The sequence below is a fragment of the Rhodofomes roseus genome (assembly GCF_022264815.1).
Source record: "Rhodofomes roseus strain CIRM-BRFM 1785 chromosome Unknown C8Q71scaffold_11, whole genome shotgun sequence".
Taxonomy (NCBI): Eukaryota; Fungi; Basidiomycota; class Agaricomycetes; order Polyporales; family Fomitopsidaceae; genus Rhodofomes; species Rhodofomes roseus.
Window position 1 is genome coordinate 354,728 of NW_025952967.1, and position 25,066 is coordinate 379,793.

Genomic DNA, 25,066 nt, shown 5'->3' on the forward strand with positions numbered 1-25,066 from the left:
TTGTCCATTCCCTGCCACCCAGCCTCCCAAGTACTCACCAACACGCAACAAACCCACGCAATACACCATCCAAGACAGCAAATAAATAAGTCCGCACGGCTAGCGCAATACATCCGCACCGACTACCGCGTACTGGTACTCCGCACTCAGAGCTCGTCCGCCACGCGCTGGACGGTCTCCTCGACCTTCTTGAACGCGCTCAGGATGTTCGCCTTGATCTTGAGCTCGTCGAGCTTCGCGGGCGCGAGCGTGCGCTTTTGGAGGAGGCTCGCCAACCTGCGAGTCCGAGAAAGCACCGGTCAGCATCCGACATGAACACAGAGTAGCCAGCGAGAGGAAGCGGAGGAAGGCGGGGGCAAACAGGGCAGGGACACTCACCGCTTGCTCTCCTTCTCGACGTACTCCTCGCTGCCATTCACCACCTTCTCCATCACGCGCACGTAGTGGCTCGCAGCAGGGCCGACGCTCGCAGCCAGCGCCGTCGCGTCCTTATAGATCGTGTCCCGCGCCGCGCCGGTCGCAGCGAAGAACTGCGACGCGAGCGTGTCCAACTCGGGCAGACGGCCAGCCTGTGATTGAAGACGTGAGCGCCATCCTAGGGAGGGCGAGCGAGCGAAGACGCACGAGGTCACTGAGGCCACCGCCGACCGCGCGGTGCGTGCCGCACTTCTCGTTCAGGAAGTCGACGAAGGCCTCCTCGCTGCGCGGCCCGTCGTAGTCAAGCGGCTCGCCTGGACGTTCAAGGACCGGTCAGTCTGACGACGAAGCGGAGGAGCACGGAGTACAACGCACCCTTCGAGCCCTTGGGGAAGAACTTGAGCGTCGGGTAGCTCTGGACGCCGTACTTCTCGGCGAGCGGCTTGTTCTGGACCGCGTCGGCGTCGAGGTTCGCGACAACGCACTGCAAGAGGTTCAGTCAGCATGATAGCATAGAGATGCGGAGAATGCGCGTACGTTCGACTCTGTGGCGAAGATCTCGGCGACTAGATAGAACGGTGTAAGCACGCTCCACCGCATCGGCAGGGTTCTTGGACGCACCCTTCTCCCAAGTAGGCTTCAGGCGCTTGCAGTGACCGCACCACGGTGCCGTGAAAGAGACGAGAACATTCTTATCCGAGTTCTGAGAGCAGAAGGGTTAGCAAGCATGCTTTGATCGTGATGTTCGCGGAGTACGCACAGTGACCGCGTCATCGAAGTTCGAGTAGTCGAGGACCTCGTATGCCGGGGGCGGGGGAGGCTTGATGCTGGACTTCACACCGGACTTCGTGGTGATGCTGCAAGACAGTCAACATGGATGTTCGGGTAACGATCATCGAAAAGCCAGAACAATGCGTCAGATTTGAGATAACTTTGTCCGCAAGAGGAAAGCCGGACGACTCTCGACTTCGGAGAGAAAATTAGAAACCATCATATACGCGACCGGGATAGACTTGCTAGCTCGAAGGGACCAGCGTCTTGTCCTCTCAACGTAGGACGGGCCGGGAAACGATGGGGGAATACGGTCTAAAAACAGGCCACTCACAGGTTCACCAGGTCATCAAACTCCCGCCCGCCCTGGTAGTCCTCCGGCTCTCCACCTTGGGGGCCGAACCACTTCAGCGCTGCGACGTACGTGTCAGTACCGCACTAGCACCTTCCATCCTCGCAACACGCACTCGGGAAGCCCTTCACGCCGTACTTCTGCCCGAGCGGCCTGCCGATCCCGTCCGCATCGACCTTCGCAACGACGACCTTGTCCTTTGCGTGCGCAAACGCGTCGGCGACCTCTTCATATATGGGCGCGAGGTTCTGGGATTGGAACACGTCAGCTCCCGAGCACGCGTCTAGAGCGCGGTCGAGCGTACCTTGCAGTGACCGCACCATGGCGCGAAGCTGCACAAGCGCATCCGTGACCAGTCAGTAAACCATCCCATACCCTCGGAAAGAAACTCCGGGTGGTCCGAACACGCACAACTCGACAAGTGCGGGCTTGCCTTGGCCGACGAATTGGTCGAAGTTGTCCGGGTCGAGGTCGATGACGTTGGAGGCGAGGGCCCCGCCCAAGGAGACGACGGCAGCGAGGAGAGTGAACGTGAACTTCATGGCGTCGGAACCAAGAAGCCTGAGGTCGTCGGAGGGGAGGAAAGGAAGAGGATTTGAGAGGGAGACGTGGAGCTTCCGCTGCTTATGGGCGCGTTGTAGACGCTGCTGACAAATAAGGCAAGTCTGAACTTGGCGTTTCCGAGAGACTCGGTCTGTTCACGCTCAGTGCTGTACGGTGCCGCCGCGACGTTTGGTAAACTCTTCAGTTTCGGAGGACTCTTCCCTTTATCGACATCTCTGACCACGGGGTCTGCTTGAATAACTCGGGCAGTCTGGGTCGTCATGCGTCAACATATATAACGTTAACATCGTGCAGGCCCAAGTAGTACTCGACGCATTGCCGTCTCCTTGGACTCGCGCTGCCAGGCTCCAACGCATTGTACATTGTTTTCACGATTGACTGACAAGTCAGTGCCATTGTGTACGTTGAAGTCAGTGCATCCTCGAACCAAGGTATGATTCACAATATAGACGCAAGTCCGTACTAGCATTGGCATTGCTATGTAGTAGTCAGCCAGCAACTTCGTGGCACGCGATCGTTGTACGAGTACGCCGCGTGGATGGTGAAGCACCCTCAGTAGTAGCAGCAGCAGGAAGGGGGTCCATTTAGCCGCCTCGACATCTCGACGGCGATAGCGCTCACTAGGAACGCTCTCCGGATGGGCAGCGGATATCCGACGAGCAGCCTGTTTTTGGGACGACATAGTCGCTTGCTGCTTCATCAGTCATTCACTGTTTGGGAGGATAACAAAGAAGCGGGACGGAGCGATCAAGCCTGCCTGTCTTGAGAGACAGGTGTGGAAGCTGCACCGCGGACGCTACCTCAACGCCCAACGACTGTGTGCACTGTGCAGTGCCATATTAGTACCGCGCCGTAGCAGCGATTCTACGCATTCTCGCCTCTCTGTTTTCCTGAACCAACGGGCCCCGACTTCGAAATGCATGGTGGTATCGTCTTCTTTCGTCCCTCTCCCTTTCGTCGGCTATTGCGGACCTGACGTAGCATCGCTGCATTGTCGCCCTGGTACGTTGTTGCACAATGATGGGACTGTTTCAAGTCAGTCGACTGGTGCTTTGAGTGCCCTTTGAATGTACAGGACGATCCGTTCGCCTCTGGCTCGCGGACAGCCACCAAACTCCACTGAGGCGAAAACGACCAGTAACGCAGCTCGGGCGTGCGGTGCGTGTGGCTCCTCCTCACTCAATACGCAATCTAGGCGTCGTGTCATCGCATCACTTAGGGGGTACGCTGCTAGAGGGGAGACACATACTGACGCTTGAGTTCTATGGGCACACGCAGATGACAATGGTTACCGAGGTTGTGCATGCTGAAGTACAGGGGAAGAACTCGAAGGCGAGGCCTTAACTGGAGCGTTTTGAGGGCACCAAGAAGCTATATTTCCTAAGAGAAAATCAAAGGCTCTTCCATCCTAAAGGCGATGGGGAAATAAGACGACAAAGCGCAGAGAGAAAATGGTTTTAATACTTACAACTTATAGCCCACATTCAGTTGCATGTTCGTACGACCTCAAGGTGTTGATAGAAGCGATTAAAATCGACACTGACATGTTCGGGCACATTGATGAACGTACGCGGTCGCGTTGGTGTGAAATCTACTACTGTACATGCGGATGGCTCGACGAGAAGGGTTCTTGAGATGCCTGTATCTTGCAGTTTGGAGCATGTAGCCGTCCAAGAGCATGTAGTCTAAGGGGGCTAGTCCGTTGAATTACTACCAGTATAGGCCAACGCACCAGGATGTACACCTGATTCAGCACTGGACAGCGTTCACAATCGGTGGCAGCATCACGATGCTCATGGCACAGTAAACATCCAGACGATGGGGATGCTCTACCCTTCCTTTGCACGCCTGGTAGTCACGTCACGAATCTACTCATCCTGCGATGGCTTCTGTGAGTCACCATCCGTATGAGGACGCACCTGAAACACGATCGCAGTTAGGAGTCGGGCGCTTCCTAGTACCTAGACCACAGATCGGATCGTCACCGCATAAGCCACGCTATGCCGGTTCCTTGCAGGGATGCCTCGATCGGTATCGCCGTCATGATGTGCGGACAGAGAGTGGAGTTTTGCCTTAATGGGAATGGCACCGCTACCGAACAAAGTCCATGTCAGTCACTGCGCATGAAGGAGACGCTCGGGCCTCGAACCTCCGCCGGTCGCTATAGGAGACTAGTGCCCGAGAGGCATATGGCAGTCCCGCAAGGCTTGAGTTCATCAGCGATGTCAGAGCCTGGCTGATGCTTCCAAGGCGCCGCAAAGCGTCTCTGCCATTGAGTTATGTCGGTAACGGCCATAAATACTAGTACTTATGGGCGCGTAACAGTGCCTCGTATGACGGCACAAACCTTAGCTGATGTCCAGAGAGGGCGAACAAAAGCTCAGGTAGTGATCAATCCTGAATGTAGAGGTCAATAGATACGCGGAGGTTAAGTGACATGTCTTACCCAAACGCACATGGGCACTGTGGGACGCGCTTCACACAGAATGCACATATAGAGGCACTGACTCGTGTTGAGAACAAGGCCTACCCTACCGGATCCAAGCCCCTTGCAAATAGGGGCACCATGAGATATATGAACCGTTCAGAAGCACAACTGCACACGCACCGAAGTCGAGCCCCCCCCCCCCCCGGTTTGCATTCGCAGAACGAGAACGTATTCCACCTCCTCGTTCTCGACCGGTGCGCTCCATCGAGGAGGAATGGAGAGCTCCGCTGGCATCGAGCTAGTACTCGCATCGGCGCGTCGTAGCGGCCATGTCCATGTGCAGGAAGCGTCCAATAGGCGCCTCCGAGTTTATGAAAAGCGTCCGTAGCACATCCGTGCCGTCGAGACCCTGGCTGCAATCACCGAGCACATGATACCCATTCTGGTGCAACGGTATCTCGAAAGCTAGCCTTGCTGACCAAGAAGATAAAGTTCAAGCTGACAAGTCGGTACGCCGCCGATGTGTGCACAGTAATCCTGAACTTTGGTGTGAGATCGCCTTCTAGTATTGCCGCGGAGTCTGTCGACACCCCTTCGTTCATTTCGTTGACCAGCGACGGAGATGATCTGGGTGTCAGAATAGCGTGAGCCGCAATTAGCTCCCCTCACAGTGATGTCCACGTACCTCGCAGGCGAGTATGAGTAGTAGGCTGTGTAGATATCCCGCTTCAGCCAAGGCAAGTTCTACGGCGTAGCCTCCGTGAGTTTGGGGGCGCGGTGGAGTTCGCGCCCTCAAACTCACGGAGGCTACGCTGTAAAGTCAGAGTACCCCGAGATCACGTTGGCGATGTCGGACCCTTGTTCCCTAATTGCTGACAGAACGATTGCATGCGGCACCCGTGCGAGCCTTCTACGAAATGGAAGAGATAGACTGAATACGTCCACATCCATGGGCTCGGGTCTGCGCGGTCGCGACGTCCAGGCCCAGGCGCCGCCATCATGTAAGGCTGGCGCAGACAAGACACCTCTCTTCGTAAGGGTGGCCGAGACGGAACATTATCGCCATCCAAACCAACATTCGCGGGGAGCGATCCAGCGAGATGGCAATGGTTTTCGGGGTCGAGAATGACATACCTGGTATCCGGACGAGCCGCGCTAGGGAGAACGGCGCTTGGGTTGCGGTAGCCCCGAGATGAGAGAGGAACAGAAACTTGCTACGGAGAGCTCGGGCATGTTCGAAGGTTGGGAAGGCCGGGGACTCGCCTTGGCTTTAAGAATACTCTCCTCGGATCACGAATCAGGGAGTGTAGCATGTGCAGTGACGGCGCGACCTCACCTTGAGGAGCTCTATGAGAATACGCACACCTATTGCGTCTACGCGCCTCATCACGTACGGCCATTGAGTCTCGGCGGAGTCGCCGTACCAGAGCCGGTCAAAAGCTTGGTACATGGTACGCAATATAAAGCACTGAGTGTAACTCACAGTCTCCTGGCGCTTGCGCATGCGTGGGGTGCGTAGCATGCGTTGGACCGTGGATTGTGCACAGCACGGACGATCTCACCTTGCGAAGATTCTACACACTGTACTCGTAAGCCATCCGAAAACAAACCGCCCTGAGCAGTGTCCACTGTCTAGCTAGAGTACTTGATCAGTAGTGAGTACAGAGTCGGGGGACTCGCAGCGCCTTGATCAGCAATCAGCTGATAAACCCACGTGTGTCATGGCAGATAAGGACTTCTGCCCTGCGTGGAATTGGACGATCAGTGCCTAACGAGCGGAACCAGAAGAGAAAGGCACGAGGAAAGCGCCTTCCGAACGGACCTGGCTCGCGCTGTCGTCCGGGAGGCACCAACACTTGACGTCAAAATCGTGTGCCGTGACATTCGTGAAAGCCGTGCTACGTAATTCGCATACATCTTTACTACGAACAAAATCGATATGAGCAATGCATGAGCAACGAACAGCGAGCGACAAGAATAGGACCACGTACCATGAGAAGAATCCAGGGTACGGTCCAGATACATAACGAGCGAGATGGGGAGATACGAATACAGGAGATCGATGTTCGAGAAGGGAGCGGAGGGGGAGAGTACGGAAACTCCCGAGGGATACCGCAGTCCGCGCGTCGGCCAGTGCATCAGAGGATGACGCGCTCGACGTAGGGGGCGGAGATCCTGTGGATGATACAAAAAGAAACAATAGAGAAGATACAATCACCAAGGAAATGAAACATAGCCGCGACGTGTTTGGGAGTTGAATCACCAACGGACGCACGCGACGCAAAACCGATCGCCAGCCTCTAGAGGGAAGAGTTGAAGCTTCCAGAGATCATTGAAGAGCACCATTCAGACGTTCCGGTTACGAGTGTGTTCTCGGACCGCCATCAGAACACGTATGGGCTGTTGCTCGGGTGACAGCCAATATTCTGTAGCGCTTCAGGATGATATTGCCCACCTTCGAGATCGCGCGTGTTGTTCGGCGAGTACATCGCAAAATCTTGGACCATCGAAGCCCCAACAAAGCCACGCCAATCGACGCATGTCGCGGCCTCGAACGCGTCCTTCATAATAAGGCCCGCTCCTGCGGACGGCGGGAAAACATAAGGGGGCGCCATGAGGGACAGGGGCTGATCCCCCCTCATGAATGCATCGCCGGCCCAACCCTTGAGCGATGAATAGGAAGAGTGGAAAGACGCGTGCGGGTCTCCATCGAACTTCGAGAACATCGGGAGGTCGAACGCGTTGCTCCCTACCCGCGGACTAGATATATTGAACGCGACGGGGCTGGGCGGCTGAAGAGGACTCATGGAGCCTTCGATGTCCGGCGTGAAGGAGGGCAGAGGGGGGCTCCAGCACTCGGTCACACTGGGGCTCGGAGCGGACGCCTAGACGGAACGGGAAAAATCATGTATTAGCCCCGGCTGAGCTCCTGTCTGCGTTCGCACTCACCGCATGCCACTGTGGACTGTCACCGAAAGGAATGAACTCTCCGGCACCGTAGAAGTTCGGCACAGACTGCTGCGTGGCGGCCGTGCCATCCGGGACCGTCTTGTGCATGCCGTCATTCGACAAGTACATGACAGGTCCTACACGTGTCGCCTCCTCGTGTTCGAGGGCAGGCGAGGCAATGTCGCTCGGGGTCGGCGACGCGTACACCATAGGTGGTGTCGTGGGCATCGTATGTCCATTAGCAGTGACAGCGCGCCCCAGCTCGTCGGTCTGACCGCTATTGTTGCGGAAGTGCGAGGCCGGAGCGGATGACGATCGCTTAAACATGGAGGTCAGCGGAACCTTGAACCTCGCGTCGTAAGCAGCGTCCGGAGTCATGGAGCGCATTGCAGTGCCTGGCATACGGCCAGGGCGATCGTCGGGAGCAGCGTCGAGCTGCAGCGGTCCAGCCACCTGCGCAGTATCGCCGCCAGGCAGACCACCGTCCTTCGCCTCCTCCTTCGGCGCAGCGGCGGCGGCGACTTCTCTCTTCACTTTCTTCGCTGTAGTATGGCCATCCGCGGTACAATCGTACTCCTTCACCGCGGCCTCGAGCGCAGGCCCGGTCTTCCCAGCGACCAATAGATCAGCGATTTTGGCGCACCTCTTCTCTCGACTTCGGACCTCCTTCTCCGCCTCGCCACGGCCCTTTCTGACGCGTCTCTTCGGTCCATCCTTCACCTTGGCCAGTGCGTTCGCGCTAGGCCTGAACCGCCAGTCCGGGTACTTCTTGCGATGCTCAGCCTGTGCCACTATGGCCTTCGCCTCCCAGACCTCCCTCTCCTCGCGGGGGAGTGCCTTCCAGTATTTACCTGCAGACAGAAAATTTATAATAGTACACGTGTCAGCCGTAAGGGAGGCCTGAAGCGACGTACCAATGATCTTCGAGAGCGCACTATGATTTCCCTCAATCTTGCCTGGGATGTGTTCAGCGCGGATGAAGGAGCTCCTGAACAGGATGAAGGCATTCGGAGGGCGAGGAATATAAGACGGGTCGCGTTTCTTCGCGTGGGACATGCGCATAGGCCCGAGAGCAGGCGAAGCCGGGGGCGAGTAAATCGACATCTCGGGGACGTCTCCACCCTCGGAGGGCAGCTCGTAGGTCGTCGGGTCGCTGCTGAACGTGATAGGAGTCATGTCCGTCGCGAACGTGAATGTCATGGCTGAGATAGGATTGTCTACAAGGGGGGGCATGCCGTCTACACGCCATAGTGGTGGTGGTCGGTGAGTACAACGCGTGGATCGCCAAAAGAGGCAAGAGGGGCCTACCGTCGTCGTCGGCCTCGGCGAGGCCGACATCATTCTCGTGCGTTGCGGCCATCGTTCAGAGTAGGAGATGCAGCAGCGGTCAGGATGCACAGGTAGACTCGGGGAGAGCAGAGTGGTTCTGAGCAGAGATGCAATCGGAACCAAGTCACGGTAGCGCGCTTCCCATTTAACAGTTCGTTTATTCTCTTTCGGGCCGTCATGTCAACAAGATAAACTTCGAGCCGGGACCTATTTCTCCCAATCTAACTTCCCTCCGCCTCGACGCCGACGGCATGCAGACCCACTCGAAGCCTGCGGGCTGGCAACCTCCCTGTTAGCCGGCCCTCTGCATCCACATCCGCACTGCCCCCGCGCGTCCATGTCACACGTTCGGCGAGCAAAACAACACTCATATGCGGTAGATACCGCATGTCAATGAGGTCCCATGAAGTCCCAACAAGATCCGGAGCCAGGTGCGCAGCCAGGATATGAATTCCTCATCAGTTCACCCGTCTTCACCGCCCGCACCTACGCGACGGTTGCTCCTTCCTGCGCGCCGCCCAGCTGAGCTGCATGGCAGAGGAGCGATGCATTCGATATGAGCGAATTCCACCAACCCGTGTCGATGGCCAGCCGCCCAGTACTAGTATCGGTACGCCGCCGCATGAGACCCGATAGTACAGCCTCGCGGAGTCGGCTGACCTGAACTTTCCTTGCAGATTCAGGCACTCCGTTGGCCAACCGTTGGCACAGCCAAAAAATCCCAAGATCCGGCACTACGACTTCCTCGACCGTTTCTTTGCCCGTCCAGATGGTGCAATCTCACGTCGTCGTCGGGCCCGAAAGCCAGAGACAACACGGCGGAGTCCCCGGACACTGCATCGTGCGTTGCGTCCCAGTATCCCGAAGTCCTGGAGCCCTCGTCATTGCTTGTAGCACGGATGATATCCTTCTCAGGTCTGTGAGGTTTGTGGCGCGTGTGTGTTGTTCGACAAACCCCTTACCCTGCTGATCCTCAAACATGCCCATGTTTCCGAACATGGGAGCCAATGCAACAGGTCCAGTCGCCGTACTTTCCATGAAACGGAAGCAAAAGACGAACCTGGTAAGCAGGCAGCATGGCGGTCGCAAATCGATCGATGGGCATAAACTCTCGCGGAACCATACGGGGTCCCAGGTCCTTGGCGCTTGTTTCTGTTCCGTCGCCCAGCGCGTCGCCGCCGCTTCCACTGCGTAGCGGTGCTCATCTCCCACTGATTTTGCGATTCTCCAGACATGCTTTGTGGAGTCGGCAATATGCTCATGGCAATCCCTTTCCATCTCGTGCTCAAAAGAACGGGATCCGGGTACGTACACAAATATATTCAGATGTTCTGGTACGCCGCTGACACGTGTCCAAGGCCTGACGGATGACCTGCAAAATACGGCGTGCAAACTTTGCTCGAAACTTTGCTCGAATCATCTACTTGAACATGGCTAATACCATACCGCTTTGTGCGACATGTTCAACTGCGACCACCTCGAGGCTACTTTGCATCATTCAGGCGCTGTCTTACCCGCCCTCGTGCTCCCGCTGTTCAAACTTCCATGTGGAATCCTCTGATGAGACGAGCCCCCCGGCCCGACTGGTATGCTCCCCGTTCTCTGACCCATACTGTAGGTTCACCGTCCTCCGCCGACTCGGAGGGTCGTTGTATCTGAAGTACACACCAATGAAGACCAAATCTATCCTTTCATACACGCCTCGTGTCGAGCGGACATCCCATGTCAATGTACGTTCACCTCTCAGCTTAATTGACATTTGAGTGCTGATCACTGACCAAGTCATCGCTGGACGCTCACTAGTTCAATGGTCTCTGTTGACGAGTCTATAGTGACTCTCCGACTTGCGTCCGGCTTCCAAGACCCAATTGACAGCGACCGGTGTCTTCCTCCATAGTATCGGTCTTCTAGCTAGCGGACTTCGAGCCCCCGCATTGCTTCCGCGCTACCGCATGCTTGTCGGTTGTATCTGGCCCCCGCTGGCATTTGCTCCTCCGAGATTTCTCGGACGCTCGTCTTCTTGTCTATCCGCCCTACCTTGACACAGGACACAGGCGTCCGCTCGTTCGTCCGTTTGAAGAGGAGCGCCCGCACGAGCGCTCACCGACATGTAACCGCTCGCGCAGTGATTTCATGACATACCCCCTTCCATGAGCTTGGGAACCCGCGCTTGACATGGTGCGAATTGCTCACCGCCTTCTCTGTCGGGGCCCCTTCTCCATCCAGTCAACAGCTTCCCATTCGCCGCCCGGACGAGCGGACCGACGGCGAGCGTGTCAGGTGCGCGGACGTCGCGCGTACGATGCCGTACAAAGACCCGCGGTCGGCGCTGCTCGTCGGCGAACACGACTCGCGTTCCCTAAGCTGGGCATGCGACTCCCCAGGTGACGAACGCTTTCACGCGCTGTGGTGTTTGATATGACGAGCTCGCGCGTCTGCGGGGCATGCTAGACAGACGTGCTCTGTGTGTCCAGCTCCGGTACGCCCGAATACCAATTCAATGTGCCTGTTCGTCAAAATGGCGCGCGCGCTCTGAGGGTGGCAGGCTCCAGGCGGCGCTGTACCCCGGGGCGTCAGAGTTGCTCGGGCTTCCATTGCCAACGCCACATGTTCTATCATTCCCTAAGTAGCCACAAAACCGAGAGCGTCACGTCTTTTGACTACCTCGCAAGGGTACTGTCAATGATATGTGCAGCACCTCGTGCTAGGCCTTGTGGTTACGACATGCCGGTCAGTCAAGCTCTTGACCCTATACATCGGAAGGGCTCTCTGCATTTGCATCAGGATGCTCGGAACATCGGGTTGACAAGACGTTGAGTCCAGGACGAGCCTGCAGCCTTGCTGATAGGTTTCCGGCCTTAGCAGCGAATCCCGTGTGGGACATGCTGCTCTAATCGCACTCCTGCAATTGAACTGGGCGAGCGTCCGGTAACCTATTGCAATAGAGTCGGGGCCAGCGCGGACCTTTGATTGAGCTTTGCATACGATGACCGCGGAAGCCTAGAGTAAGCAACGTACGACCGTGTGGAATAGAAGAGCTGGTACTACAAGATGCCCTACATAGACTGCCCCAGAACCGTGATACAGTAAGAGTGCTACAGATACAGGGTCACTGACACCCAACATGCCACCATAGCTCAGTGCGACGGACCAACGAACAGAATGAACCCGTTCCCATCCGGGGCTGGCTCCAGTCCTCTGAAGAACGGCCTGTCTCCGAGGTAATCAATCCGCCGCAGGCCGTCGTCGTCACCCGGTATTCGCCCGCTAACCATCATGCGCGCGCGCTCCCAGTACGCCCGATACATATGTTGCCGGCGCTGCTCCGACAGCGCCGCGACCTCTTCTGGCGTCATGAGTTCTTCGAAGTTCGCAATGAGCGCACTCAGGACGTCCATGACCATGACCGGGAGTTCCGAATGATGTGGCAAGACCAACATGGGCCAGGGAAACGGATCACAGTTATCGTCCGCTAGGGCGCCTATGTACAGTTCAGACACTGGGGGATACGTTGCGGGTTGCGCGCCATCCGGGCCGTTTGGGCAGAACAAGATGTGCATGGGTTCCCCTCCTGGGATGGCGGGCGGGAGCTCCCCAAGCTCCACTCCGACCGGCTCGTTACGCATGTCGAACAGGACGGGAGGCCGCCCGAGCAGGCGGTGCTGAAGATACGGATTAAGTTGCAGAGCGGTTGAGGGAAGATGAAGGGCACTCGGTCGTGGTGTGTGCCATATCGCAGGGCGCGGTGGTAGAGCTGGGTGCTCGACACGCGGGACCCAATTTTCGGTGTGCCATTCACCTCTTTCGTCCAAGAGGGACTGCATAATCTCCTCGATCTCTTCATGAGACAAGTTGCGTGGAGAAGGCGGCGGTGCTGAGGTCGTGCGTGGATATGAGCATTCACTGCATGCGGTGATAGCATGTATATGAGCGGACGTACTAGCATTATGTACGAGGACTGGGCCGACTCGCGGACGGGCCCAATAGCCATACGCTCTCCATTCAGCAGGTGTAACGACGTGCCGCCCTTCATTGAGGCTCGGCCAATTGTCCGCGCGCCGTCGATCGTGACTCGGGTCTTTCTTGCCTACACGGAAGGGGATTACGTCAGTTCAACTCTGAGCTTACGGGCAGAGACGCGAACATGCAGCGTACGCACCGAATACGCGCTTACGAATAAATGAGAGCAATCCGATGGTAATATTGGTTGACTTGCGCTTAAACGGGTCGTCCTCGGCAGGCCGTCTCCGCCTGCTCTCGCGCCTGTCGCCTCTTGCTTGCGGGCGCTGTACGTTAGGTACAACGGGAGGGATGGTTTCATCAAAGGTCGGTAGCGGGAAAGTCTCCGTCTCAGGCGATGGTACCCACGCTCGCCGGCCGGTTGGGTCGCAGCGATGTTCCCACTGCGATACGTTGGCTGGCCACGTTGCCCATTGTGGCTCCAATCCGGAAGTGGGCATGGTGGCGAGAACAATGGTCGGTGGACTGGATGGGGAGAGAAGAAGCGACGGTAGACCACGGTCCCCAGAGCTATACCCTGCGGTCCAGTGCCTTGCGGTGTGAACGTGCAGAACCACTCGACGGCCCTATCGGGCAATGCATCAGTGGCTCACCTACCTATACAGTGCACTGGAGATTCCCTGCTTCAAAATCAGATACAGCGTGGCTGGGGCATGGCCTCATTGACGCCAGTCAGTGGCACAGTACCCGTGTTGTGAGGCGGTTTGCTTCCGTGGGCGTCACTTCCTGTTTTGGACACTGAGCACGACACTCGGATGTTGCGGCTTCAACGTAGGAAGTGGTTCAATTGGACTGCATCAATGGACTTACCTCTTCACCGAGCATTTCCTGAGTTACCTTTAGATACAGTGAGCTAGGGCTTTCGTACAACATCCATTTGCAGGACTCCATCCAGCATGATGGCGACCCACAATGGAGCTACGACCAATCAAGCAGCTAAGCTGTTGGTCGGAGTCACGTTCATATAACCAAGCAAAGCGAGGATAATACATTATAAACAATCTGAAGTAAATGCTGTCAAATTCATAACTGAACGCCGGGACGCAGGGTACTTACCTGTGGGCGTGATTGACAACGTCGGTTAAGCGGCCTCCTCTGCCTTCAGTACTAACTCTGGGAGTTCCTCGTCCTTTACGCCTCTGTGTTCTTTCAACCACATCTTCAAGACACAGTCACCCTTCCCTCGATTCCCGCCTTTGCACCCCGAGCACCTCCGACCGTGCGCAACCATGAGCACGTGCAACCCGTACTTAAGTTCGTTCGGAACCTTCAAGTCGAGATGCGCTTGGGCTGTTATCCTGTCTGCCTTCGTAGGCACCCAGCCCAACAACTTCGACAGACGGAAGACATGCGTGTCAACCGGAAATGACGCTCGGCCGAGGCAGAAGAGTAGTACGCAGGACGCGGTCTTCGGGCCAACGCCGTCATAAGACACAAGCTCCTTCATCGCTTCTTCGTCCGACACGACATCTCCGCTCGCCTTCGCCTTGCCCTTCGCGTCAGGGTCAAGCACTCCCGCGAGGTGCTGTAACGAGTAGACGCCGTGCCTCTTCTTCACTTCCTGGAGGATCTTCTGTATTACGCCTGCCTTCTTGTTCGCGAGCCCGCCAGTCCGGATAGCGTCGACGACGTCTGCCTTCGGGGCCTGCGCGATTGCAGCGAAGTTGTTACGACCGAGCTTCTGATCGAGTCCGCGCTTTGCGGCGGTCGAGTTCTTTGACGTCGTATTTTGGCTGAGGATCGTCCCTATGAGCGACTCGAGCACGTTCGGCACCTTCCCACATGTGCCAGCGGAGTCGTTTGCGTCCGTCGGTGCTGAGCGAGCGGGGGCTATATTTGGGTGTGCTGACGAAAGCACGTCGTGCACCTGAGCAGCCTCTGCGGGTGTCGGATGCGGAAAGTCGGGAAACGGAGAGGCTATTGCATGCGAAGCAAGTAGTTTAAGCTTTTTGTCTTTATGAGGCGACAAGCCGTCCGCGGCCAGGCCGACTCGGACGGGGGTCGGCGAGCGGGAACGTTTCAATACTGGCGGCATTGTCAGGCGGAGATGAGCACGGCGTAGGGCAGAATGAAAGACTCAAAGTGAAGCTGTCTGCGCAAATATGCGACAGCTCAGACAGGGTTGTGGTTGAACCAGCGGAAGCGAGCAAGTTCAAGTTGAGATTTCGGTCATGACCGAAACGGCAACAGACGCTGTCGATCACGGTACCGGCGATCAGCCACCTGCCTCATCTCCGATTTGCCTCCGCCACACTCGCGGGATGGCCCTCCCCGTATTGCTGATAGAACGTTTACGCGCAAACGTCCAGTCAACGGAGTCAAAAAGCAGGCTTAGAAGAACGACGGCAGTACTGCTAACAAGGTTAGAATCTGCTGAGGTACCTCCGTGTCACACATGCCCTTCCGTGTGCAATGAATATGGCTACTACTACCTCCCGTGATTCCTTCATACGAGCCCTTCCATGCACGTCGCGATCCGACCAAGCAACCGATAATCAAGAAAGTAGCATGTTGGTGGCTCTCGGCGGAGGGAAACCTGTCCTACATTTCATTTGCGTACTGGGTCAAGCCGCTAGTACTATCGTCGACGATCAACGAGGCACTCTGCGTGCGATACAGCATCACGCAGTCCCTCGCCGCGGCCGATCACAGTGCGGAGAGAGATAATCAGGTTCACCTAAGTTTGATCCGTGGGTTCCTTGTGCACTCAGTGCAATCGGAGAATGCAGGGCTCGGAGGGGCTCGCTGATCCGTCGACGATAGAGACTGCCCGCCCCTCTCCGCACCGATTGTCGATGGATGTCGCCCTACGCGATCGTGTTCGGCGCAAAGCTTAACGGCTTGGACTTTGATGTGTTCGAACGTACCTTTCCCGTGGCACCGATCGCATGTCCGCTTGCTAGGCGGAGGTGAGCTTCTGGTGCATTTCTCTGCGCTGCCTCCGTTACGTGAAGGCGTCTCCCCGGCTGTGTGGCCTTACGATGGCGTCACTGAGGCCTTGACGTACTGTGAAGAGATGCCTCCCACCGTCGTCATATAATCACGGATCGCATGTGAACAGAACAGAAGTTACGCGCTGGGATAATCGCAAATAATCGCTCCGATGCGGGCGCGGTCAGGAATTGCCGATGCGAGTTACCTAACGTCAAGCTCTTCAAGCGGCACAGACGTACCGGATTATACTCTAGAAAACGCTGATAATATCGCACCGTCGTTCCGGTGCTGCCAACAGAGCAAGTCTGTCATGCAGCCATCTCGCCATGCGCCGAACCTCGTGCCCGCTCAGGATCATCCCCGAACCCATTCAAGCGCACCCGCAACACCAGCGCAGCGTCGGCTGATTAAAACCACCGCTGCCGTCCCCGTCGTCCGAGATGGGCCGCGGCGAACAGAGCTCTGCACCTGCTAACTTACTCCAGTCCCTTGACCATCGGATAGTGTGTTTCTGCACGCACCGGGCAATCAATCTACGGCAGCATTGCCCGCTCCACCACGCATGTAGCACGTCGGCTGCGTCGGCGCTGCGACGGAAGTAATTGCTTGTCAAAGGCTATCGTGTATCACCCACGACGCCGACCGAGCAACCCATGCACGGCGTAGGCACGCCATGCCATCGATGCTTCCGTCTCTGGTAAAGTGAGGAGTGATATGGGCGCAGCGTCGCATGGCCTCCCGACACATGATATTCCTGCGCGCCGCGAGGTAGCACAGGCTCGGCGGAGGTGGTCTGCGAGTGTGATCCGTCCGTAGTTGCTAGGTGAATGACCGTGTTACCGACACTAGCTGCGCGACGCGTATGAGATCGAGAGGGCCCCACAGGGGCGAATCAGCTGCGGCTTGTTCGATTACGCCCTGGCAGTGCACCCAGTCATCTCGCGCGTGGCGGCCACGACAGACGTGGGTTGTGGGTGTACGTGATGAATCTGCGACGGAAGTAAGTGCAGCAACTACTGTTTCGCCTAGAGGAGCACCACGCACACGCATGCAGAACCATACAAGCTCTGACGTTTGTCAAGTCGTCAGATAAACATTGGATAGATTGATATCCGGAGGGCCACGCAGGCCACAGGCGGAACTCAGGATCCGATATCGTGGTCAGGCGTAGCTTGTCCGGGTAGTCTCCGGCGACTTTGTTCCAGATTTCCTTTTATGGCGACAAAGCGGATGTCAAAGCACAGGTCCCGCGGCCTCCTTAGGATCCTCGATAGGCGGGGATACGGGCTCGGAAGCGCGACTACGTCCATATGATTGTTCGCGTCGCCGCCCTGTACTAGTCGGTCCGCGCGCGATGCGGCGCTGGGACGGACCGGGATTGCAGGACTCATCACGTTCATTTCCGCGCAGGACCGTATGGGCCGAACCTTGTCATCGGGCGGCGGGTCATGGGAACGCTGCGCGCCGCTTTGGGCGCAGGTGGGACAGCGAGAAGAGCGTGTCGCGCCTGCAGGCAGGGGCGGTGCCGACGCGTATGGCCAGATATGGTCATCGCGACGCAGAGTCAATGCATGGGGCGGGCGGAAGATGCTTTTCGCAGAAACGTGGTGATCGCGCCGAGGGCGGGCGATCCTAAACGCAAAACGATCGGATCCTCACGCTACTCAGACGTAGTCATTACAGCTAACCGAGGAACGAGCGAGCAGTTGCCGTTTGCGCCGGTGACGACGACTGAACTTTGACTACACCGCGACGACTGGGTGTATCTTACCAGATAGAGCAGTAGAGGAAGCGGCGGCGGTGAGTCAATCCCCAGATCATCCGATACGCTCAGGAATGTGTCATGCTGCGCTTTGACAAACGTGGATGCGATGGACTTGACGGTTACTGACGACACGAGGTACGCAGGCTCGGAACGTCGGGAGAACGTGCGGACATGGCAGCATGCGCAACCGCCCGCACGAGCCCAGGGGCAGCGTGCAGAGGGAGTCTGAGGTGGATAGAGCGATAATACGGCTTTCTGGAATGCGTGCATGGGCGCGACTGGACATGGGAAGGAGGGTGAAATTGGGGGAAGAGTACGCGCGAGAGCGTCAGCACGAGACTTTATCGCACTTTGAACTTTGTGAGATAACGGCATACGCGAAGAGTTGAGAGACAATAGAGAGAGACCCGATATGTGCCGAGCGCTCATGCAGGGCTCACGGAAGGAGCGTAGACAATAAGACGAATCGGTGTACCAGATGGCTTGATGGGCAGAAGAAAGCTGAGTGTATTTGTCGTTATTTGGCAACGTAATGGAGGCATTCGCCGATTCCGGATAGGCGCTCTCACCCATCTGCATTCGGAATGACAATGGAGGAGATCTCGGATTTGATCTCGCGGGAAGGGGGAGAGGTGAGCACTCGGCAGCGAGGTCATATCACCTAGACTATAAAGACGCACGTCGTATTGTCTTGCGCTCGTCCTCCTCCCGTGCAATTGTTCTCCCTCGAGGCGTCCGAGCCACCCCATCATCTCCTCCTACCGCAATCGGGAGCGTCTTTTGTCTTGCCTCGAGGGAGCTTACCTCGCGTTCGCGAATAATACAGTGCTGCCTTCCGCGCCCACGAGAACAATCATGCCTGCATACCGCACTCGCGAGACATCCTCCAGACGTGAGTAAACTCTCTTCTATTTGCACACCATGCACAATGGGCAGCTCACCGCACAATGGGTCTTCGACAGCCCTCGAAGTCGCGACGGACGCGCCACACCCTCTCCCGACGGTCGCTATCGTTTCCCCGACGCCTCGCGCATTTTCCTTCCCTATCAACAACGACGTTCACTTCGCCTCCCCGTCAAGTTCGCCCTTCGAGCCCGATCTGAAGTCGGTATGCACGCCGCCCCCCGTCCGCGCCTTCTCCCCCACCTCCTCCATCGGCTCTGATGGATCCTCCATCCTCTCGACCCCTTCAGCCCGCTCCTCGCAGGCTTCGCATAAGCGGCGTAGATCGACCGCGAGCGATATCGTGGAGCGGCGGCCAAAGAAGGGCGACGAGGACTACATCAAGCGTCCCGAGAACGCGTTCATCCTCTTCCGGCGTAAGTGCTGCGAGGACCGTCAAGCGGCCGATGAGGCGGCGGAGGAACCAGTCAAGAAGCAGCGTCAGGCGGATCTCTCCAAGGCGATCAGCCAGCAGTGGAAAAGTCTGCCCGCGGAGGAGCGGTCGTACTGGGAAGATCTAGCGAAGGAGAAGAAGAAGGAGCACGAGGCGATGTACCCCAATTACGTCTATCGCCCGCAGAGGATTAAGGAGAGGGCGAAGTCGAAGAAGGGTAAGGGGCGGAGGGGTGACGGCGAGCAAGAGACGGATGCGGAGAGCAGCATTTCGTTCGTGCTTCCAGTTCCGTCTCCTCCTCGCAGCCTCAGTCGCGACAGCCTCCCTGCGCCGTCGCGCGGTCAGAATCGGAGAGCGGTTTCTGCGCCGACGCCACCGCCTACGTATCAGACCATCCAGCTTCCGAGCGTCTTCATGCCCTCATGCCCCACGTCCCCGTCCCTTCTTCCCCGAATCAGCAGACGCTCTCCTCGTATACCCCATCCCGACGACGACCATCTGACGCATTTCGAGTACTTACCTAACGACTCCCTCTATCCGCCGACATTCCAGCAACACGCCGCCTTCGAGCCGAACGTCCAGGTATGTCCCCGATCGCGTCGATGTGCTGATAGACAGCTGATCACTCGATCGATCGCAGACCGACCAGCTGTTCCAGATGTTCCAAGCTGAGCAGCCCGCGCTCCAGCAACAGCACCAGCAGGGCGGTCCTCTTCTCCATTCGCTCAGCATCCCGCGCGACCCGGGCATGATGGCCTCCAGCCTCGTGTCGCCCGCAGAGTCCATCGCGTCGAGCCAGTTCTTGTCGCCCATTGATCACTTCACGTCTCCCGTCTCGCCTTCGTCGCCACAGGGCGCCCCGTTCACGCCGGCCGAGGCCATCTCGATGATGGCCCTGTCGCTTAACAACCCGGCCGACGACACCAGCCAACACCCAGACCCGAGTCAAGCTCCCGAGATGTCGTTCCCCTCGTTCTCGTGGCCGACCGAAGGGAGCCTCTGGCCAGACGAGAGCATGATCCCGGACGACTTCGACCTCAGCGCCATCCCGCCGATTGAGCTTGGTATCTCGAAGTTTGACGGCGAGATGCAGCAGCTCGCGAGAATGTCGGCCGACGTACCGCTAGGGTACGACTTCGAGAGCGGCGAGTTCCCACCCATGGACATGGCGCCAGAGCACGACCTTCACGACGCAGACCCTGGACAAGACCCGTATAACGTCAACGGGATGTTCAGTGGCTACGACAATGGCAATATGCCCTGGTGATGACGCTGTCAACGTACGCGGGCGTGCGTTGACGACCCAAACGGACTTGTACAAAATCAATAGCTCTCTGGCCCTTGGGATTCGTTGTTGTACTCACTTACCTTCTATCGTCGGAGAACGCTGGTCTGTGTATATTTGCACTTGGTCGCTGTACTGATAACTCCTCGCTCCGTCATCCCCTCCGTCATCGCCACGGTCATCGTTGTACTCACACACCTTGCTCCTGCATGCACTCGCACCATGTCCATAGTCACCGGCAACCCCGCACTACTCCCTGCCCACACATCACCCTTCCTCGTTTTTCCGTGCCCTGATACCCCGTCCCCCTCACTTATGACATTATTTGTAGTTACGGCTTCGACCGGAGTGATCTCCAACCCAGTTCAGCACGAATACAAGGTTTTGGTAGAGCTTTGTGGCTTGCTTGCGAGCGTGTCTTCGGGTTGAGCGGAGGTGAGTGGGAGAGAGACATTGGGAGACACCAAGCCAGTTGCGCAGTAGAGACAACGAGGAGACAAAGGCACAAACGTTGCCACCGCGCGGTGGCCACGAACGATGTCCCCCAGTCCTCGGGGATCACCGAACCACGTGGCGTACAGCTCGACCTACTTCGAGAATCGACTTGTCTACCTTCATGTCTCCGCCCTTCATCCGTGCCAGTCAGCCACTATATCTCCTGCTATGATTGTCTATACACTCTGTTGTACTGGCTATCATATACAGTCTAATTTATGTGGAAAATGCCGCGTAACGCGCTCATTGCTTCGAGTCAGGGACCGGATCCGCCTCGCTATTGATATTGACAACATCGTTGCAAGCGCGATGAGGACGTCGTCCACTTGGGTCGCTCAAGCGACAGCTGATCATCAACTGCAAGTACCATCAGGCCCTCGCTGTTTACGCACTCGATGAACCCGAAGACGTGCCTTCGACTCTTCAAGCTTCAAGCTCAGGCTTTAGCGGCGACCCCGAATGGGCCATGGTGTCCTCTACCGCACCGTGCTTTGGACGTGTGTCATTCCTCCGTTCATGCTACGAGATATTCCAATTCTACCCAATGTCGAAGTATATCAGCTCATAAGCACATCATTCGCGACGCGGAGCATCCCTAGAGCCTGGGCCAGTTAGGACTGTGATAGATAAAAGTACGGTATGCTCATCAATTTCCCCGTCTGTACCACATGTCATTCAACCTTGGTACTAGCCCTAGACTCTCGAGACCCAAGACAAATCCAAGACTCCCATTCTGAGCCGTTTTCGCGCCAATGATTCCCGTTAAATTCCCGTCGTTTCTGACGTCCCTGGAGAAGCTACTGCGGTTGATCGAGCTCAGACGATCGCCCTGGTGCCGGTGGTCAATCCGAGTGCTGCAGTTCAAAGTCCCAAACACATTCCCCGCACGCATGTTTGAGATGTCCCACCAAAGGATCTTAGCGCCGGGGATTCGTCGGCGCATGTGAATGTGCTGTCGCACTGTGCAGTCTCGGTACATAGGCGCGACGCGAGGAGGGTTTTGGTATGCGACAACCTGTCTCGAGGCTTGCTATCTTATCCCGGACGTCACTGGTGAGGATTTCAACATCAGACTTGCACGGGAGAAGTCGCCTAATCCAGCGACGATATGGCGTACCATGGCGCGCGTGGAAACACCCACGGGAGATAAGTCAAAGTCGCTTCCTCGCTATATAATCCCTATCGGCGCCCATGACTTGCGCCCGGGTCAGACGTCTTCACTGCTCCTTGCTCTAGCTGGATAACATGTCGCTGAGGGCATTCAAGTCGAGGCTGGCGTCGTTCAGCGCTAGAGGACGCTCTCTGGAACCCTCGGAGGATGCGGACGGTGTCAAAGATGTGGACGAGAAGCTTGCTATCAAGGACGATGTTGGGTCGGTGGTCGATAAGTTGGAGGATCCGGACCTCGCGCCTGGAGAGCTCACGTACAATGAAGGCATGTTCAATGCATATATTACTTTCCGTTCGAGCTCATCATTCGCACAGCTACTGCTGGAGGAATGGGTCGCCATCTTGGCGTCTTCACCTGCACCATGTTAATGTACGAGAACACATCATTAGCCATGGAACCTTTTGCTGAACGCGAATCACTAGCGTTGGACATATCATTGGCACGGGGATCTTCTCCACGCCGTCCTCCATTCTCGAGTCGGTCGGATCCGTCGGCGCTTCGATGATGCTCTGGGTACTCGGGTTCGCGCTCTCGTTCTGTGGACTATTCATCTGGCTTGAGTTCGGCACAATGATTCCTCGCTCCGGCGGGGAGAAGGTCTACCTGGAGGCGGCTTACAAGAGACCGAGACATTTAGCGACCATCATGTTTGCGACCAATGCCATCTTGTTGGGCTTCACCGCATCTAACTGTATCGTGCGTACGAGCCCATACTTCGTTTTTTAGAACCTCACATACAATTTCGACTCTTGCATATCACAGGTGTTCGCGTCCAAGTATGTGTGTTGATGAAATATTGCTCCAATCAATGTTGAAGTGGACTCATTCCTCAGCATTCTTGAGGCCGCGGGGGCCACCACCACTCGGTGGAATGAACGTGGAATTGCGATTGGAGGCAAGCATTCATACAGCGCTCCCACCGCCAAGGTTCACACCGCTAACTCAATCAATAGTCATAGTCTTCGTGACGATCTTGCATGGCTTTACTCCGCATATTGGCATCATACTCATGAACGTAAGTATCTCACACTTTGCTCATCAGTGGCCGAGAACTGAATGCGCCTTCAAAGCTTCTGAGCGTCTTCAAGATCGTCATCCTCGTCTTCATCGTCATCGCAGGTATTTATTAGCAATCCTGCGCGTGTCTGCCCACCTATTGATGATACACTAGGCTGGGTCGTGCTCTCTGGTCGCACGTCCGTCGCAGATCCCCACGCCAACTTCCGCAATGCCTTCGCGGGAAGCTCGCAAAGCAGCTTCGACGTGCGTGATTCTCGGAAAATACCCCTCCATTTCATCGGCATTTACGCGAGGTGGCTCTGGGTTCGCAGTACGCCACCGCGACGTTCAAGGTTCTGTACGCCTACGGCGGCTGGTCGTCTGTCAACTACGTCATGAACAACGTCCGCGACCCCGTGCGCACGCTGAAGATTTCGGCACCGTTGGGCTTGACCATATGCGCCGTGCTCTACCTACTGGCGAATGTGGCTTACTTTGCGTGAGCATCATGTTGATAACGTAGATGCAGTGTGATGCTCATGCGACCAAAAGGGCGGCGACCAAGGAGGAGATCGCGAACTCCGGAGTTACTGTGGCGTCACTGTTCTTCGCCAAAGTCTTTGGACCGACGGCGCAGAAGGCGTTGACAGTGTTTGTCGCATTGAGGTACGTAGATCTCAGAAGCCGTCAGACAGAATCACTCACATTACCTCGTCAGCGCCCTAGGGTACGTAGCACCATTTCCTTCTTGGGTGATCCTTATAACTGATGGTTGGGCCAACCGTGCCCGATGAATCAGAGTGAGTGATGTATAATTAGCTTATTACCGAAAGCCTTACGCAGCGAAACCAGAACGTTATCACAGTAGTAAGTGTTGCATGGCTCAGACGTCTGGCTGTATGCACTCATCACGATGGCACATAGACGTTTTCTTCAGCTCGCGTCAATCAGGGTAAGCACTTCTGATACATATATTGACGGTGTATATGCAAACTCACCCAACTCAGAGCTTGCAAAGGAAGGCATCCCGCTGCCGTTTGGTAACCGCTTCTGGGCATCAAATTGGCCGACTGGGAAGACACCGATGCCAGGGTTGATCATCCATCTAATACCTTCCGTAGGCTGAGCACCACGTTCCACAGCATGTTTCTGACTAACCACGCGTCAGGTCATCGTGATCCTCGCACCCCCGCCTAATATCGCGTACCCGTTCATCCTCGATGTCGAAGGGTACCCGTCGCAGATAATCAACTTGTTCGTTGTCATTGTACGTTATGGCATCCTCTGCGCAGTAGAGAACGGGCACTGATAACGATTGCGTTTCTAGGGTCTCTTCTGGCTGCGCTATCGCAAACCAAATGCCCACCGACCGTTCAAAGGTACGATACTGGCAGCCATTTGATTGATCACGGCGCATTATATTCTTCGCGTGACAGTATGGTGGCCATTGGCCGTCTTCTATCTCGCAGCTGCGGTCTTCCGTGAGTACAGTACGTCGTACATCAAGGTGCATTCAACTTAAACGCATTCTAGTTCTCGTCGCCCCGTTCATTCGACCTCCTGGAGGTGTTGGCGATACGCCTCCGCTGCCGTACTACCTGTGAGCATCACCACATCAGCTCGAATCCGCGTCAAAGCTAAGTACTCTCTTCCAGATACTGCCTCGTTGGCATCGCAATCATGTTTGCGGGCGTACTATGGTGGGCAGGCTGGCGTGTAGTTCCTCGCTGGTTCGGATATAAGTTTGTGGCGAGGAAAGAGGCATTGAAGGACGGGACTGTGGTTTCCCTGGTGCGTACTATATTTGTATTTGCGAAAATTAATGCCTCACAGCCGCTCCCAGTTCTCTATTCGAAAGATAGAGTGAGGATCCGAGGAGACGGTGGATACCGCACTGTGTAAGTTACTACTGGAAGTTGATGGATTTGGTGACAGTTACTATGTTACCCAGACGACGAGTGTCCGCGACGCAGCCATCCACAACTTGAAGATATCAGGGTAGCGACTCGCTAAGACCTTTTCCCTGCATGTCATCAACGCGGACACCGGGCACGTTGAGGCTCAAGTTGTGTTCAGGCCACGTCTTGGCTGCGTTCGTACTGATCCTCTTTGGCGATGTTTGGACATGTTAGGATCCAAGGCTGTTGCCAAATAGCGCCGACCGTTATGGCAAGCGAATCGCCGATACATATCCACGTGTGCACGACTCGGAGGCACAGTGCAAAAGGCTCACCCTGCTCAGTGCTCACTG

The 25,066-nt window shown here is 56.4% G+C and overlaps 6 protein-coding genes across 6 annotated transcripts; 2 read left to right on the top strand and 4 right to left on the bottom strand.

The window, feature by feature from the left end:
- Positions 1–146: 146 nt before the first annotated feature.
- Positions 147–2,082, bottom strand: C8Q71DRAFT_858155 (protein disulfide isomerase; the record flags this gene model as incomplete). Its single annotated transcript, XM_047927487.1, has 11 exons — positions 147–276; positions 379–569; positions 625–731; positions 793–901; positions 955–983; positions 1,039–1,120; positions 1,178–1,274; positions 1,523–1,601; positions 1,656–1,788; positions 1,845–1,872; positions 1,952–2,082. The coding sequence occupies 11 exons, from the start codon at positions 2,080–2,082 to the stop codon at positions 147–149; spliced, it is 1,116 nt and encodes a 371-aa protein (XP_047778436.1).
- Positions 2,083–6,916: 4,834 nt separating this feature from the next.
- On the bottom strand, positions 6,917–8,934 carry C8Q71DRAFT_868298 (uncharacterized protein; the record flags this gene model as incomplete). Its single annotated transcript, XM_047928307.1, has 4 exons — positions 8,790–8,934; positions 8,396–8,719; positions 7,482–8,332; positions 6,917–7,417 (listed from the first exon to the last, which is right to left on the bottom strand). Exons 1-4 carry the CDS (start codon positions 8,839–8,841, stop codon positions 6,917–6,919), a joined length of 1,728 nt encoding a protein of 575 aa, XP_047778437.1. The 5' UTR covers positions 8,842–8,934.
- Positions 8,935–11,947: 3,013 nt separating this feature from the next.
- C8Q71DRAFT_724002 (uncharacterized protein) lies at positions 11,948–13,270 on the bottom strand (the record flags this gene model as incomplete). The annotated part of the gene is made up of 3 exons (XM_047921617.1): positions 11,948–12,684; positions 12,751–12,897; positions 12,970–13,270. 3 exons carry the CDS (start codon positions 13,268–13,270, stop codon positions 11,948–11,950), a joined length of 1,185 nt encoding a protein of 394 aa, XP_047778438.1.
- A 402-nt stretch (positions 13,271–13,672) lies between these two features.
- On the bottom strand, positions 13,673–14,999 carry C8Q71DRAFT_68884 (DNA glycosylase). Its single transcript, XM_047919837.1, has 2 exons — positions 13,887–14,999; positions 13,673–13,832 (listed from the first exon to the last, which is right to left on the bottom strand). The coding sequence occupies exon 1, from the start codon at positions 14,863–14,865 to the stop codon at positions 13,912–13,914; it is 954 nt and encodes a 317-aa protein (XP_047778439.1). The 5' UTR covers positions 14,866–14,999; the 3' UTR covers positions 13,673–13,832; positions 13,887–13,911.
- Positions 15,000–18,384: 3,385 nt separating this feature from the next.
- C8Q71DRAFT_708981 (uncharacterized protein) lies at positions 18,385–20,132 on the top strand (the record flags this gene model as incomplete). The annotated part of the gene is made up of 3 exons (XM_047920656.1): positions 18,385–18,421; positions 18,492–19,447; positions 19,524–20,132. The coding sequence occupies 3 exons, from the start codon at positions 18,385–18,387 to the stop codon at positions 20,130–20,132; spliced, it is 1,602 nt and encodes a 533-aa protein (XP_047778440.1).
- Positions 20,133–21,652: 1,520 nt separating this feature from the next.
- On the top strand, positions 21,653–24,745 carry C8Q71DRAFT_69197 (high affinity methionine permease). Its single transcript, XM_047919874.1, has 21 exons — positions 21,653–21,698; positions 21,797–22,080; positions 22,131–22,185; positions 22,239–22,512; positions 22,579–22,592; positions 22,650–22,711; positions 22,770–22,831; positions 22,887–22,935; positions 22,988–23,079; positions 23,148–23,314; positions 23,368–23,481; positions 23,534–23,542; positions 23,667–23,682; positions 23,740–23,767; positions 23,823–23,932; positions 23,984–24,082; positions 24,143–24,194; positions 24,252–24,296; positions 24,349–24,415; positions 24,471–24,606; positions 24,659–24,745. Exons 2-21 carry the CDS (start codon positions 21,891–21,893, stop codon positions 24,680–24,682), a joined length of 1,665 nt encoding a protein of 554 aa, XP_047778441.1. The 5' UTR covers positions 21,653–21,698; positions 21,797–21,890; the 3' UTR covers positions 24,683–24,745.
- Positions 24,746–25,066: the final 321 nt, after the last annotated feature.